The following is a 15,068-nucleotide window of genomic DNA, read 5'->3' as shown; positions in this document are numbered from 1 at the left end:
TTAAATCAAAACAACACGATGCCTCTGGGACTGTTGTTAAGACTATTGCATTTCATAAATAAACAGCGCAATCAAGCACAGGAGGAGAATAATGCCAACGTGCAGGCAGATTTGATGGCACACAAAAGCAGCGAGCAAACAGTACAGAGGTACATCAATGTGAGCACTTGGCATTCCCTTCCGCCCCCCTCGACACATTTAGTGGACTCAAAGATGAGAATTGTAACGGAATGATGGAAGGAAAAGGAAGAAGACCAGTGAGATGTTGGGAGTTTAATGGAAGCAGTTAGGTGATGGGCGCACCGTGATACCAGTAGGGCAGGTGGAAATGCTAAGATTGATGTTGACATTCAGGTCAAACTCTGCCCGTTCGGAGGTGGGTCACTTCATGCCTAGCAGAGGGTGGCATGTGGGTGCGGGAGAATGCAAGGCAGGTGTAAGTGTGCTCAGCAAGAGAAAGAGTACAATAAGCCAGACCCTGAGAGCACACGTCACCTCTTGTCGGGGCTATGAAGGCCATAGGTCAGCAGGTGTCAGTTGCAGAGTTCATCAGAAGGTGAGAGCACAGGGTAATTTACGTTAATTTAGCAGAGCATGTTAGCAGGTGTCAAGGGTCAGCGTGGTTAGAATGGGCATGGGTCTACAAGGAAGATCGTGTGGCTTGGCACCTTGTCGGCAAAGTAAGGGCAAACAGGTCGGTCTACAGGGTGCAGCAGGGCACCCGTAGCCGGGCCCGGTTCACTCGGATTACTATGTTCAGCAAAGCAGAACATAGTGGGGTTAACAGTCACAAGTCGGCTAGAGATAAAGGGGCACTGGTCACATTGCATAACGTGGGTTTAGCACAAGTCATAATGAGGTAGACGGATAATGATCGCATGGCATAAGGTTAGCTCTAGGGACCTAAATGTAGGTGGGCAGTGGCCATAGAGGGGGGGGGGGTGGAGGTAGATGGATAGTGATCGCATTAAATAACGTGAGTTTAGCATAGGTCACCTAGGGGTAAATGGGTGCCACTGGTCACGTTGCAGAGCGCGGGATTGGCGTAAGTCATATTGAGGTAGATGTGCACGGCCCTATTGCGTGGCGTGGATCTGGCACATGTCATCTCGTGCACTTGTTAAGCGTGGGCTGTCCGCAGGTGCGCAATTCTGCCCCCATCCCATACTCACTAGGAGTCCAACAGGAGTTTGGCGGCTGCTTCGGGACTGAGTTTCTGCAGCTTCTGGAAGTTGTGCCAGCGCTCCCGTTGCGTGCCCAGGTCCAGCAGTGAAGCGCTCTTGGCAGGCTGAGGGGTGGCAGGGGCCTTCTTCGGCGGCGGGGGTGACGGGGAGCGGGCGGCAGGGGGCTTCCGGGCCTGAGGGGGAGACTGGGAGCGGGCGGCGGGAGCCTTCCGCGCCGGGGGAGACTGCGAGCGGGCGGCAGGCGCCTTCCGGGCCTGCGGTGGGGACAGAGAGCGGGCGGCCGGTGCTCTGCGTGGCTGGGCGGGAGAAGGGGCGGGAACGGGGACGGGAGCACAAATCGACTCACCTGCACCTTGCGACGGCGGCACTTCTCCGGTCTCCCTCTTCGGCATGGGAGACCGGCAACGTCCTCCGCATCTCCCGGGGTTCCCTCCAGGCCACGGGAGCCCTGCGGGCGCCGCCATACTGCTTGCCGTCTTCCTTCTTGTTGCGGGGGGCGGGCACTTCCGGCCGGCCGCGCTAGGATTGGCCGGCCGGCCAGTCACGGGGCAGGAGAGACGCAGAAGTGCCGGCAATGCCGGACCAGACACGGGGGCGTTCCCGGCGTCGCGTGACGTCGGCAAAAGCCAAAGAATCTCGGGAACGCCCCCGTGTCTGGTCCGGCATTGACGGACAGGCCCTCTCGCCCAATGGCAAGGCTCCGTTTACGGAGCCAGCCAATGAATGACGAGGGCCGAACCAAAGCCACACTACTGTTCTCATCAGGTTTTCGCCTGCGCGAAAAAGCTGCGCAGAAAGCGCAGCTTTCGCCAGGCAAAACCTAAAAATGGCCTAGCCCTAAAGGCAATATATAAATGTTCTAGCCTAAATAGGCTATGATAGTACACACACACCCTGGACTTCAAACGTTAGTTTAGGTCTAATACTGAGTATAATAGTTTGAAGTACAAACACTTACTAGGATGTGTATAAATGCAATTAGATCTACAGTTTATGACATGACTGTGCTTAAAACATGGCTACTCACAAACATTTTCAAAGGGCCCAAAAATTAAAGGTCTGAGAGCGGCATTGCGCAGAGTGAGTGTCAGAGGTGGTGTAAGGTGGGCACAAGGGAAGCACAGCATGCTCAGGGTGTGGACAATGAGTTGTGGAGCTATTTTAGGGAAAAATAATATCCTTCCTATGCCGTTATACCCTTAACTGCCATTATCTGATAGAAGTGGGTGAGCCACAGAAGGCTTGCACCTGGGCTCAGCTCGAGGTTCTGTTGAAATCTGTGTGCCTCCTGTCTTCCACCTACGCTCTAACCTCATTCGCCAAGAATTAAAGACAATGCATTAACTTTTGATGTGAAATATGTGAGGGACAGAGTTGCCCATCTAGCGACTGTATTGCACAATTTGAAAACAGAAACCCTAGTCCGCAAATCAAAGTCCTGGTGCCTTTTCTGCAGTTATGGCTCCATGACGCCGGCACTCGTGAATTCAAGGTGAGCCAGTAAACTGCAGTAGGGCATCTAAATTTTACAAGCATTTCCATTTTTAAAATCGGCATGAATTTTTTCAGCCTTCTTAATTGTCTAATTTGCAGTATTTTTCCCGAACCATTGATCTTGCTTCCACAAATTGTTTTTGTCCTGATCATGACCCATCATTTTCCATTGGTCGAAACACCATCAACAAAAACCATAGGAACTTATCTGTACTCAGTTGCGGCTCCTCCGCCCCATTGCTTTTAGAGCAGTGAAAAGAGGTAAAATAAAACCATAATAACAAGGTTATCGATTTCTTTTCAGTTTCTGCGGGCTGGGTTAGGGCGGGGCTGGTGGCTCAGGGGGGTAGGAGGAGTGGACTATGCACACTAAACTAAGTGTGCATGACTAGGAATATGCAGAGGCTCCCTGTCCTGATCTTAGTGCATATCTGCGGTGCTCAGATCAATCACGTCACGTTGCAGCGTTGTGATTGGCTCAGAAAAGCCTGTGTGCCCAGGAGCTCCTTCCGGACTGCAATCAGGAAGAGCAGAAACAGCAGAGAAGCGATGTGGCCAGCGAAGAAAAGGTAAGTACGATTTAAAAAAATATATATTTTCAACCTGCCCCACCCTCGTAGTCATCTACCCCTCAGCCCCCCAATTCCCTATTAGCCCCCACTGTTTGTATTGTACTATTGTGGTACTCAGAGGGCCGGGAACCAAGCATTCAGTCAAAGCATTAATATTCCATAGTTTGAAAGTACTATATACATTATTGCACTTCGTTATTGGTTCTCACTGGAGCACAGAGCCCCTCTTTTCTTTCAGAATAGAACAATACGCAAAGTCAACTGATGGTGTTCTTTTTCATATGTTGATACTTGGAAAGTTTAATGTCATTTGTAGATTTAAATAATTTTATACCGAAAGGTTTTTGGGTAGCCTCTTTTCAAAAACTCCTGGTGAACAGCAGCACTGGCCTGCTGTTTATTTGTCTGAGCACTAACAGAGAGAAAGCTGCTAAACAAAGTGAAAGCATATATTTACATATTAAATGTAATAAAGGAAAAGGAGATATGCAATAAAGGAAAAGACGCATAGGTGTACTGTGCCACTTCTCTTTGAGAACACCTTAATGTTTTTGTTTTTTCTTAATTTTATACAGCGCAAACTTGGCCTAAGTCTATTAGAGGGCTTTACAAAATATATAACACAAGGTCAGATTTTTATTTTTTTGGGTACAAGTATGCCCACAAGAGGAGTCCACAATCACAAGACAGTGAGCTGACACTGGCACTCCAACCTAGTTCCACAGTTCTAAAGTTGCCAACTTTGGCTGTTAGCAGGGGCGGCTCCTCTGGTATGGTGGAGGTGAGGTGCGTCGCCCTACTGGTCAGAACCAGGAGATAAATATAAAATGATAATAACCCCATTTATTATCATTTTATTTTTCTGTGGCTGAGCCAAGTGCTTAAGTCTATGGTGGGGCTGGGTCATCGTCTATGACGGCAGCAGGGAGGACGAGAGTTGCACACTGTAAGTGTGCATGCCGGTTTGGCCGGCGGTCTTAGGATCTCCGAACAGACATGAGTACTTACATTTCCCCAACCCACCAGTGTTGCAAAGCCAGGTGGGAGAGGAGTCACGGCCTTCCTGTCTCCGAGCGTGGGTAGTCGAGCCCACTCAGACCAATCCCGGCGCTTCTCTCATGCTGGATAATATCATAACAGCAGCGTCTGGATTGGGTGAGAAGCCAGGGAGCTTTTGCGGTACGCACAATCCTGGGAGAAGATGGACACTGACACCAGTAGTAAGTCCTTTTTTTCATATATTATTCCCCTCCCCTGCGCTGCGCTGCCGCACGATTTAGTTTTGGTAGCAGCTGCTACTGGTCGTTAGCCCTTATCTCTATTAAATAAGGGAAACACCTACAGGAAAGTGGTCTCAACAGGTTGTTAGCTTCACGTACGACCTTGGGGCTACCTCAAGTTAAAGCTACTTGAGTTCATTGAGAAAGGAGTTACAAAAAGTAATTTGGGAATTGCTCTGCTTAAAAAAAAAAGAAAGCACCTTTTTCCAAGTGTTGCAACTGTTTCCACATGCAACAGACATTGCATGTTTGCCATTTCCCCTCAGATTTGTAGTCTTATAATGCAAAGGCATAGACTAAATTTTACACTAAGTAACGTATTATGGTATTTAAATATACCTGGATGGTGGAGGCCCAGTTATTTACTGCTTTCAACTAACTTCCATTTAGGCTCAACACAATGATTAAAAAATCATCATATACGAATGAGAACGCACTAAGGGCCTTTCTACAGGATATTTTTTATTGTTTATGTCCAGAGTGCTAATTTCTGCATTGTGTTGTTTAAATGTTCCCACAAGATGGTAATTAACTTCTTAACTGCTGGACCTTTTCTCCCCAGTGCTGAGAACTTTTTAGGATATTTGGAGTAGTTTGAGCTTAGGTCTCCATAGCTTTTATTCAACTTAAGTTATTCACACTAAATTTGCATCCTTTTATCAACATCCTGGGGATTCTAAAAGTATCCTGAGTTTGTGGCTTCCCCTGGACGAGACAGAGAAAAAAGGCAAACATTAGCTATATTTTCAGTTTAGGGGGAAAATAGGAAAAAAGTCACCACCCCCCCAGCTTTCAGGGACATAAAGAGCTGAATAAAAATACCAAATCTTTTGCTATTTTCAGAAAGGTAGCCCATTTGTTGAGCTCTCAACCTACTTACAGTTTGTTGTGAAAACCAGTATGAAACTCATGCGTTATCGGGAGAAGGGGTGGGGGGGGGGGGGGGAGGGGGGGCGGAGCTATAGATTTCTGAAACAGACTAAATTCCAAGTTCAGCAAGGGGTCATACGTTTAGATCTCTTGAAGTTCTCAAAGAAAAATAGTGTTAAAATAAAGAACTGTTGCAATCGAGTAGGAAAAAATGGCCATATGCGACATTTTCATCTGTAACTTTTTGTCACAAAGTCAGATTTACAAAAGCAATATATCATTACGTCCGCTAAATCCTTTTAGTTTAGGAGATATACAAGCTTGGTCAGCTCTCTATGGACCCCAAGTACCCAGAGTCAACAACTGAGCTGCACAATGGTTTTTCATTATGTACTGAGTTTAGACAAATTCATTTGGTAAATCATGTGAACAATGGGTATCAAGGAAACATATGTATTTCTGGAATGGGCACAAGATGTGGCGCTGAGGAGCAGTGGTTATTTGTACATCTCTGAATTTGTGGGTACCCCTACTACAGTATGATCTAGAGAGTATTTTTCAATATGTCTTCTTACTTACACACTGGCTTAAATTTGGAACGCACAAATGCAGTGAAATCCAATTGGTAATAACAAATGTTCTACTATTCTATGCTCCCACATAACTTCAGATAAAAATGGTATTTTACTTGCATGGATTGGCTTAGTGCCTACAACAGGAAATGGTCCGAAACGCAACATGGATACATCACATTTTTCCACTCAAAATGGACACTTTTTGCAGAGTGGGCAGTTGTGGATTTTAGTACCCAGCTCAGCTGCCACCCAGGGAAACCTGGCAAACCTGCACATTTTTTAAAACTAGACACCTGGGAGAATTCAGGGTGGGGGACTTGCGTGAATCTCACCGGATTTTTTTTTCCACCCAGTACCCCTTCCATATCTAATATTTTGACCCCCCTCCCAAAAAAAACCTTACTCACATTTCTGTGATGGAAAGTTCTGGAATCTGCATAGATCCACATTCCCTTAAGTCTCCCGATAAAAATGTTACCTCACTAGCATGGGTAGGCCTAATGTCTGGAACAGGAAACGGCCCAAAATGCAACATGGATATATCACAATATATCACATTTTTCGCCTCAAAACTGACTTTTAGGTCTCGCCCTGGCGAAAGCGCGCGAAGCGCGCTCTCGCTGCGAGACCTATTGCCATCAGCTCTGCTTACAAGGAGCTAAGGGAGACCAGAGATGGGCACGCGCATGCCGGAATCGGATCAGGTCCGGCGCGTGAACACGCGCTCCGATTCCGGCATGCTGTTCGCACACACACACATAGACACAGACGCGCGCGTACACACATAGACAGACGCGCGCGTACACACACACAGAGACAGACACACACACACACACACACACACCCTTGCCCAGCTGCCAGCCACTGCACTCGTCGCTGACCACCACCTCCTCGATGCGGCCGCGTGCGGAGCAGCCCCGGAAGGACTCCGTGTTCAGGCTCCCGTCCAGGTCGAGCAGCAGCCGGGTGTCGAAGAGCGGCGTGTCGTCCAGCATCATGGCAGGAGGGAGCGGCTCCGTGTCCATCCCCGGTCGCAGATACCAGCCCGGCAGGAGCGCGAGCCTCTGACGTGGCACGGCGGGTACCGGCTCCTGGCACGCGCCGTGTGTCCGCCCATTGGGAAACAAACGCAACCGCAGGGTGAAATAGGTTTGAAACAAGCCGCGCCCCTAGTTTTTAATTTCTCCTTTCAGAGTCAATTAGTCAAGCGCTTGTTAGGTACAGTGCTTGCCCGGATATCAGAAAGGCTAGGCAGTCTCTCATTCTGTGAGGGAGCTCGTTTCCCCATTCTTTCAGCTCTTAGATAACTTGTGACTTGTTTTTGGTTCCCGTGGCTTCAATGCAGTGCTGACATTGAATTGCAATCAGTGGCAGTCCTTTCGGGAGGCCATTTGGACTGAATCCAGGGTCAGGAAGGTATGCACGCACCCTTCCGGTATTGAAGGGGATTCCGTTCATTGTTAGGTTCTTAGCTGTTCTGATTTGAGCTCATGTTTGTCAGGTTAACTCCAGCCATACTTTCCCAGACTAGAAGTCGATGCAGACACCAGTATCTTCCAACTCTTGGAGGCGGTTGCTAACAGGGAGTTCCAGCTGACCAGATGTGTGTCATTATTGCAGGGAAGTAGTTTAGGAATACCTTGACACTCCAGGTAAGACTCTCCACTTAATTCCTGCCATGTTTCCAGCTGCACTGTTTCTACCGCTAATGCTGCCAATCTGACATTAATGCCTGAGATCTAATAGAATAAACAGGGCCTGGGGATGCCTTGAACTTTACTCCAAATTTCAAAACGTTATATTATAAATACCATAACAATTGCCAACCCGCACAAATCAATTAATTTTCACTCCGGCAACAGTTCATAGAGATTGTGCACCATCTAGCCCAATCTGTGAACCCTGCTTGCAGACATTCTCAGCATCACTCGAACGTGCAGATTGTGGATGTTCACAATGTTTACGGCCCATAAATTGTGGAGACATCTAAAACTGCTAAAATGCATGATAAGACCTTTTTTTGTAAAGAGCCATTCCGCCTGTTAATTGCTTTTGGCATTTTCTTGTTCGTGGTAGTATGGTTAGTGGGGGCTGTTTTGTTTTGACCAAAACAAAGCTTATGTGTTAGTTTTATTATGTGCACGTTTGTACTTTTGTTTTGAGGCTTGTTTTTGGTTTGCATGGGAGATGAAGTGATTTGCCCAGAATCCCAGCATGTTGAGCCAACGCCAAGACTCAAACGCACCTCCTATGTCGGGAGCTCTGTCCGTTACGCCATACCCTGCCCCCATTGCTGCCTTACACAGGCCTCCTCTGGGAGGGTAAGTTAATACATCTCCGAGCATTCATTCAACGACGCACGGTGATGATAAAGACCAGGAAAACAGTTTAATTGCAAATTTATTTTCACTGACGAGGCTGAAGCCATGAAACGTGGTCTGTTTCAGGCGCATCCCCTGTAGGCGCTTTTTTTTTAGAGCAGCAGGACGCTAATTAAGGTTTTGATGAGTTGAATTGAACGTGTTAGTTTGTGAGATACAAGTAGTTCTACTATTACATTATAACAAGTGAAGGGCAGCATACTTGTCTTAACAAGGGTCAGAATTCATGCCGATCAGTTATTAACATTTTATTTTGTACTGGAATAAAGGTCAGTATAGTTTTCTATTGGGCTACTGAGGTACAAAACATGTTTGCTGATGAGCTGGTTATCTCAAAGGGCAGACCGAAAGAGGTAAATAAAACACCAACTCCTCTCCACGCGTGTGTTGAGCTTGATTTAAAGGTGCTCATGTCCAAGGCTTATGGGCAGGGGATTTAGCTCATTTGGTAGCGTTTTCGCTTAGCATGCGAGAGGTAGCAGGATCGATGCCCCCATTCTCCAAAATACATTTTTGAACATTTAAAGTCAAATGATAGAGTATTTGAACTCTCATAGGTGTACAGTGGGGTGAGTGGTACAAGAGCGAACAAAATGAGGAACTACGCTCAAAACATTAAATATTTGATGGCACTGCAGCGAGAGAGCATGAGACTGTAAACTTTTCACATCAGTTTAAGTCGAACTTTTCCAGCAATAGGATTTTACTTCTACAACCACGACCCTGCCCCTTCTATTCCCTTTCATAGTTCACATTCCATTCACAAAACGAACTGAAACCAATTCCAAAATGAAAAGAGAAGAACGCTGGCAAAAATCGGTGCTAATTCTCGGAGCCTGCAGCGCACACTGTGTGCCACGTGCGATGGCAGAAACCTTGTTTTTGGGAGAGCACTGCCCTCAAGATCTGTCGTATACATTTGTATGCCTTTGTTCTGGGATGGACACATACATATTTTGACCCCCCCCCCCATCTCCTTTTTAAAAGATTAACCCAAAAACGTGATAGAAATTATGTGAATATGAAAAAAAGACTGTAGTACTTTTTTCACAGATTTGTTAAAAATTATTATCACCAAAACATGGGTTACAATTAGGCAATATGCAAAGGGCTGTTTGAAGGTTTGCCACCTGGAGAGAACTTTACCCCTCCAGTCCTAGTCCAAGTTAGCAAAACATTAAAAACAAGCATTTACAATGCAATATATCTCGCATTACGAGAGTTTAAGCTATTGGCATTGTAAATGACAATACCTTTTATTCATGTTTTAAAAACCAAAATAAAAGGCATTGTCATTTGCAATGTAAATGGCTCAAACTTGCGTAAATGTGAGACCTATTGCAATTCAAATGCTTGTTTAGCAAAGTGGGTAGCTGTGGATTTTGGGCCCTAGCTAAGTTGGCACCTATGGAAACCTAGCAAACTTGCACATCTTTTAAAACTAGACACCAGGCAAATTCAAGGTTGGGTGATTTGCGTGGCTATCACTGGGATGTTTAACTCGGAATCCCCTGCATACCTCAAAGTTGCCCCTCAATAAAAACATTACCCCACTTGTGTGGTTGGGCCACAAACCACAACACAAAAAGGCCCTAAAGCACTACATTGAGAGCTATGCAATGTGGATCGTTGCAGTATTTGGGGGGGGTGTTGTGTGGCCTCCCATGGAAACCTACAAACCACAGACGTTTTCGAAAACTAGACAACTAGGGGATCCCATGTTGGTGTCCCTTGCATGGGTCCAGCCACAATGCCCTGCAAACCTCAAACTTTGCCTGAAATCATAAATTTTTATCACATTTCTGTGATAGAAACATTCGGAATCCGCAGGAATACACAAGTTTCCTACCATCTAGCGTTACCCCACTTGTGTAGATAAAAAGCTCTGCACCAATTGTGTGGCTGGGACTACTGCCCGCAACAGGGACAGATCAAACCAAGGTCAATTGGGCCGTTGCGAGCAAACTACTACTTGCAAGACAAAGACTACTTTCTTGTGAATTTGACATTTTGGGTGGAAAAGGGAGACTGTCCAAATGTGAATGCATTTCTTCAACACTTAAGCAATGTAAACTTCACTGGCTGTAGCAAAGCCCCAGCTCACGAACTGCCACTCTGTCAATGCAACCATAGTTACAAGTTTCTCCCTTAGAAACATTTAAGTTTGTCTACCCTTCTGGCCAGGTCATTGCCTAATGGCCTTCCAGATTCTAAACCTACATCCACTGAAGGAAACCTGCAGATCAAACAATAAGTTAGCCCACATTTAGCGACCTCTAGAAACTGGAAGCCCGAATTTTTTACGCTTCTTAAAGAGGAGCAAAATTAGCCCTGAACCCCAAGATCCCCAACATTTTACAAGGTCAATATCTTAACCTCTACTATAAGGTTCAAACCATCCTTTACAGGATATAGGATTATTCACCAAGTGAGAGAAGTCAACATGAATCACTTAAAAAAGAAATATTTTCATAAAGATTTACTACACTGCAAAAATAAATACAGTGAAATATAAAAGAATTTGGTGAACATCTAAATCCCCACAGACAGACCAAAAGGCTCTATAAACACCCTCTACGCAGGAGCCTTGGCCAAACTCATGGGACGGCTCCAACGCATCCAGAACGCCTCTGCACGCCTGATCCTTGACATCCCTCGCTGCAGCCACATCACACCCCACCTGAGACCTGCACTGGCTCCCGGTCAACAAGAGGATAACCTTCAAGCTCCTCACCCCCGCACACAAGGCACTCCACAACACCGGACCAACGCACCTCAACAGACGACTCAGCTTCTACACCCCCACCCGCTAGCTCCGCTCCGCCGACCTCGCCACAGTCCCCCGCTTCCGAAGAGCGACCTTAGGCGGCAGATCGTTCTCCCACCTCGCCGCAAAGACCTGGAACACCCTCCCCATCCACCTACGGCAGACCCAAGACCTGCTGACCTTCAGAAAACTCCTCAAGACCTGGCTTTTCGAGCAGTAGCAGCATTCCCCACCTCAGCGCCTTGAGACCCTCACGGGTGAGTAGTGCTCTTTACAAACGATAGGATTGATTGAACATGCACACAACCCTGATTATTTACTATACTTTTAACTTTCAGCTGAAAACTTCCTGCTAAGCGACAAATCTCATATGGGCTATTTATCCTCAATTGGGCATCTTCCTGCATCCGACATCAAGTCTTGGGTTACACATAATTAGTTAGGTCTCCACAAAGCTAAATGCAACATTTTAAAGGGTGTAACCTACGAGTCGCATTTTGTTTGTCGCTCTTTCACTCCTAGAGTTACTGAAAACATCAAAAACTAGGCACATCAGCAAAAACCTATGAAGTAACGTAATCCTATTATCTCATGCCAAAATGAAGTAAATCCTGTGTGATAGGCTATTTGCTGTGATACGAAAATATTACAATTTACATAAGCAATCTGTAACAATGTTGATCGAAGGAACCAGACCTATTTTGGACGATCATGAAAATATCACACCTCTAGACCCTACATGTTATTCATTTGGCTTCCTATACATCCTTCCTATACATCAGAGAATCAAATACAACCTGTCTTGTGTTCCATGTTCAAATTCTGTAAGAAACCAGTTCTCCGGGACCTGAATTCCATTATTTCTCCCCATCTGCCATTAAGAAACCTTTGGTCTGCAGGGTTCTCACAGCTCATGCATTCTAAAACTAGATAGAATATAAACATTCTGAAACAAAATGTCTGCTGAACGAAGTGTCCTGATTTTGATGACTTGCCTGCTTGCATGAGACTCTGCTAAGCATCTTCAAGCAAGTACTACTGACAATCCATCTATAGGTAGAATATCTTCCATGGCGCTGATTAGATCTGCAGCTCCCCAACACCCATGTGTATTTGAAGGCGACAGACTGGCCACACATGTTTTTTGTTTGGAACAAGCATTTGGAACCCATAAGGGGTATTGCACTTAACAAGTCATGCAAAAGACAGGACTCGCCCCACCACAAATGTCTCTGTTTCTACAAAAGTCATCCTTGGCACTCCAGACTTCTTGTGCTTTTAAACCTTCTCCATTTGTAGCAAAACGTGTTTCCCACTTCTACTCTGACATTCCAACTGGCCCAGCACCTTTGTGTCTTTCCTGTGCTGGAGGCACGAATCTCACATTCTTGTCAAGGACAGCAAATACTAAAATGTGTCTTATGAATTTCCAGGTAAAGCTGAATGATTGCAGGACCAAGTTTGAAAAAAAAAATGATCATACGCATTCAAATCCTGCAGAACAACATACTCATACTGAATAAATGGGCCACATGGTAGGCATTTGAATATGGAGCAGGCATTTTAGAGATGGGTCAAGAAGTTTGGTTCGGTAGTTAAGTTGTAAAAGATAGGGAATCTACCGGAAGTTGTTGAAATCCCGACCCATTCGACAGGTATATTATTTGATTTTGGCAACAAAAAATCATTTCAGTCAACTAGATGTAGTTTAGCATTATGTATGCAGGACAAGGACAAATGCAAAAAAGATAGTCATGCATGTGTACTTACCCTCATTAGATTTGTTTTTTGTCAGCAGAACGCTGACCGTATTCTCATCCCCTTCTGGATGGGTTGTGGGGGCATACTGGCGACGAATGTCAGGTGAAGGGCTTCGCGAATCAATCCGGTCCTTGCTGCGACTCTTCTGAACCTGCTTTTCATATCTGGCATCTGGACCAGGTTTTCGACTGTAGCCTCGATCTGGGCTGTATTCATCAGCATAGCTACGTTCAAAGATTTCATCCCGGTCAATGCTCCGTCCACGGCTGCGATCCCGCCGATATACTGGCTCCACTTCTTTGTCGATGCTACGACCCCGACTGTGATCTCTTGGGTAGTCATGATCCAACTCTCGGTCAACGCTCCGGCCACGGACTCGATCACTGGGATAATCCTGGTCCAGTCCTCTGTCCACGCTCCTGCCACGGGCACGATCCCGTGGGTAATCTGAATCCAAACCCCGGTCGAGACTGCGACCTCTGGCATGATCCCTGGGGTAGCTGCCATCCAGTCCCCTCTCCATGCTCCGGCCACGGTTTCCACCTAGGTCATAACCCACGTCCCTAATGTGATCATAGTTGCGGCCCCTCTCTGGCTCTCTTCTGTAGTTTCTGTCAGGACTAGGATCCCGACTCCGTCCTGTAATTCCACCTGCCCAGCTCCGCTCACTGTAGGAGGCACTTCTGTGGTCAAACTGCGCATCATCGTCCATCATATCAAAAACGGGCTCCGCTAGCACCGGCTTCCTGATGACAGGAACCTGCACTCTCCGTGGTCTCTTCACTACCTGTTCTCAAATTGAAACAAAAGATTTGAAATTACAATCATCATCAGTTTCTTCCTGGACCTTTATAGTGATCATCTTCAGCAATATAAATACTACAATACGGTTTCATTGCCAACAAGGCATGTCTATAAAGCAGCAAGCAGGGAAGAAGGGATTCCACTGGGGTGAGGAGTCATAAGTCCTATTTCTCCCAGAGGAATCATCGTGGCCATCATCCCCTTTAGCCTTCCCATCAGCAGCCTGCATCTCTTGTCATTATCCAATTGTGAATCATCCGAGTGTTGCCCAATCAGAACGCAGCATGACTATTTCTCTGCCAGTAGGAGTCTGAAATGAAAAGTCAATGTGGGACTCCCCGGTTACCGATCTGATACTGACTCAAGGCCACTCGCAGTAAGTAAGACGTCAGACTAAAGAGTTTTAGTGTTGGGGAGGCTTGGCGGGCATGACAGAAATGGGCGTCATTTAACTGCAGGATGCTAGGCTCGATAGCCTGCATTTAGCCATTGTTAGTTCTTATACGTTTTTTAGGTTTTAGTCAAAAAACCATAAATGGGTCAGAGAAGTGATTAACAATCGCCTTTAAGAATAAAACGTCGTATAGTTTAAGCTGAAAGCTATCTTTAAGGGTTATTGTTTTCGATTTTGCTGGTATTGGTATCAATTTAAAACATTCCACTAAAATAATTTCTTTTTATTGTCATTCATCATGCACAATTAGTTCAGGGAATGGTATGTTATTTTCAGTGTAATGTTGTATTGCATTTAGTGTTTCAACGGTGTGCTTATGGGTGTCTGGTTTCCCACGGCTGTAGGAGGTTCTAGTTGTTCTATCTGCGATTTCGGGGCTGTTTGTGCTCTTCAGGTGAATGTAACGCCACGCGAGAATGCTCTCTCGCATGCAGCACTGCAACATGCGGAAGAGCAACACAGGCAAGCAGCAACATGCAGGCACTTGAACAGGTGCAAGGATTCTTTACTGAGAGGAGGCACGTGCATTCAATCAGAAGCGAAGACCGAATGCACCTGAAGCTTACGTGTCACCTGTTCAGCTTCCTAACGCCTACCAAACCGCTGATTCATGTCACACCTGGGGACATACACACAGTCTACGAACTTTGCAGCATTCTTAGCAGGCATCATAAGAAATTACAGGTGCAAGACAACTCTGAATGAAGCAGGAAGGTCGTATTAGACACGACACCCTCTCTCCCGCTTTCAAAAACATGCCGTACAACAAAAGCAATGCACAAAAAGCTTTGCGGCACCATGACAAAATACAAATACTATATGTGCAAAAAAATATACTGAAACAAGTCTTCCATCAAAACAACGCATCCCTAACACTGACGTACATTGATCGCATTGTACGCCACTCACACTCCTCCAAAGAAACG

At 46.0% G+C, this 15,068-nt stretch overlaps 1 protein-coding gene across 4 annotated transcripts in view; it reads right to left on the bottom strand.

Annotated features, from left to right (window-relative positions):
* LOC147727191 (tight junction protein 2-like) overlaps window positions 1-15,068 on the bottom strand; it is a 240,240-nt gene that overhangs the window by 94,257 nt on the left and 130,915 nt on the right. For all 4 annotated transcript variants that reach the window (XM_086961236.1, XM_086961237.1, XM_086961238.1 and 1 more), the window contains exon 5: window positions 12,894-13,671. In XM_086961236.1, coding sequence (XP_086817362.1) covers window positions 12,894-13,671 — 778 coding nt within the window. The remainder of the gene's footprint in view (window positions 1-12,893; window positions 13,672-15,068) is intronic.

The sequence above is a fragment of the Lissotriton vulgaris genome, chromosome 3_1 (genome assembly GCF_964263255.1).
Source record: "Lissotriton vulgaris chromosome 3_1, aLisVul1.2, whole genome shotgun sequence".
In the NCBI taxonomy this organism is placed as follows: domain Eukaryota; kingdom Metazoa; phylum Chordata; class Amphibia; order Caudata; family Salamandridae; genus Lissotriton; species Lissotriton vulgaris.
This window is presented reverse-complemented; position numbering and strand designations above follow the sequence as displayed.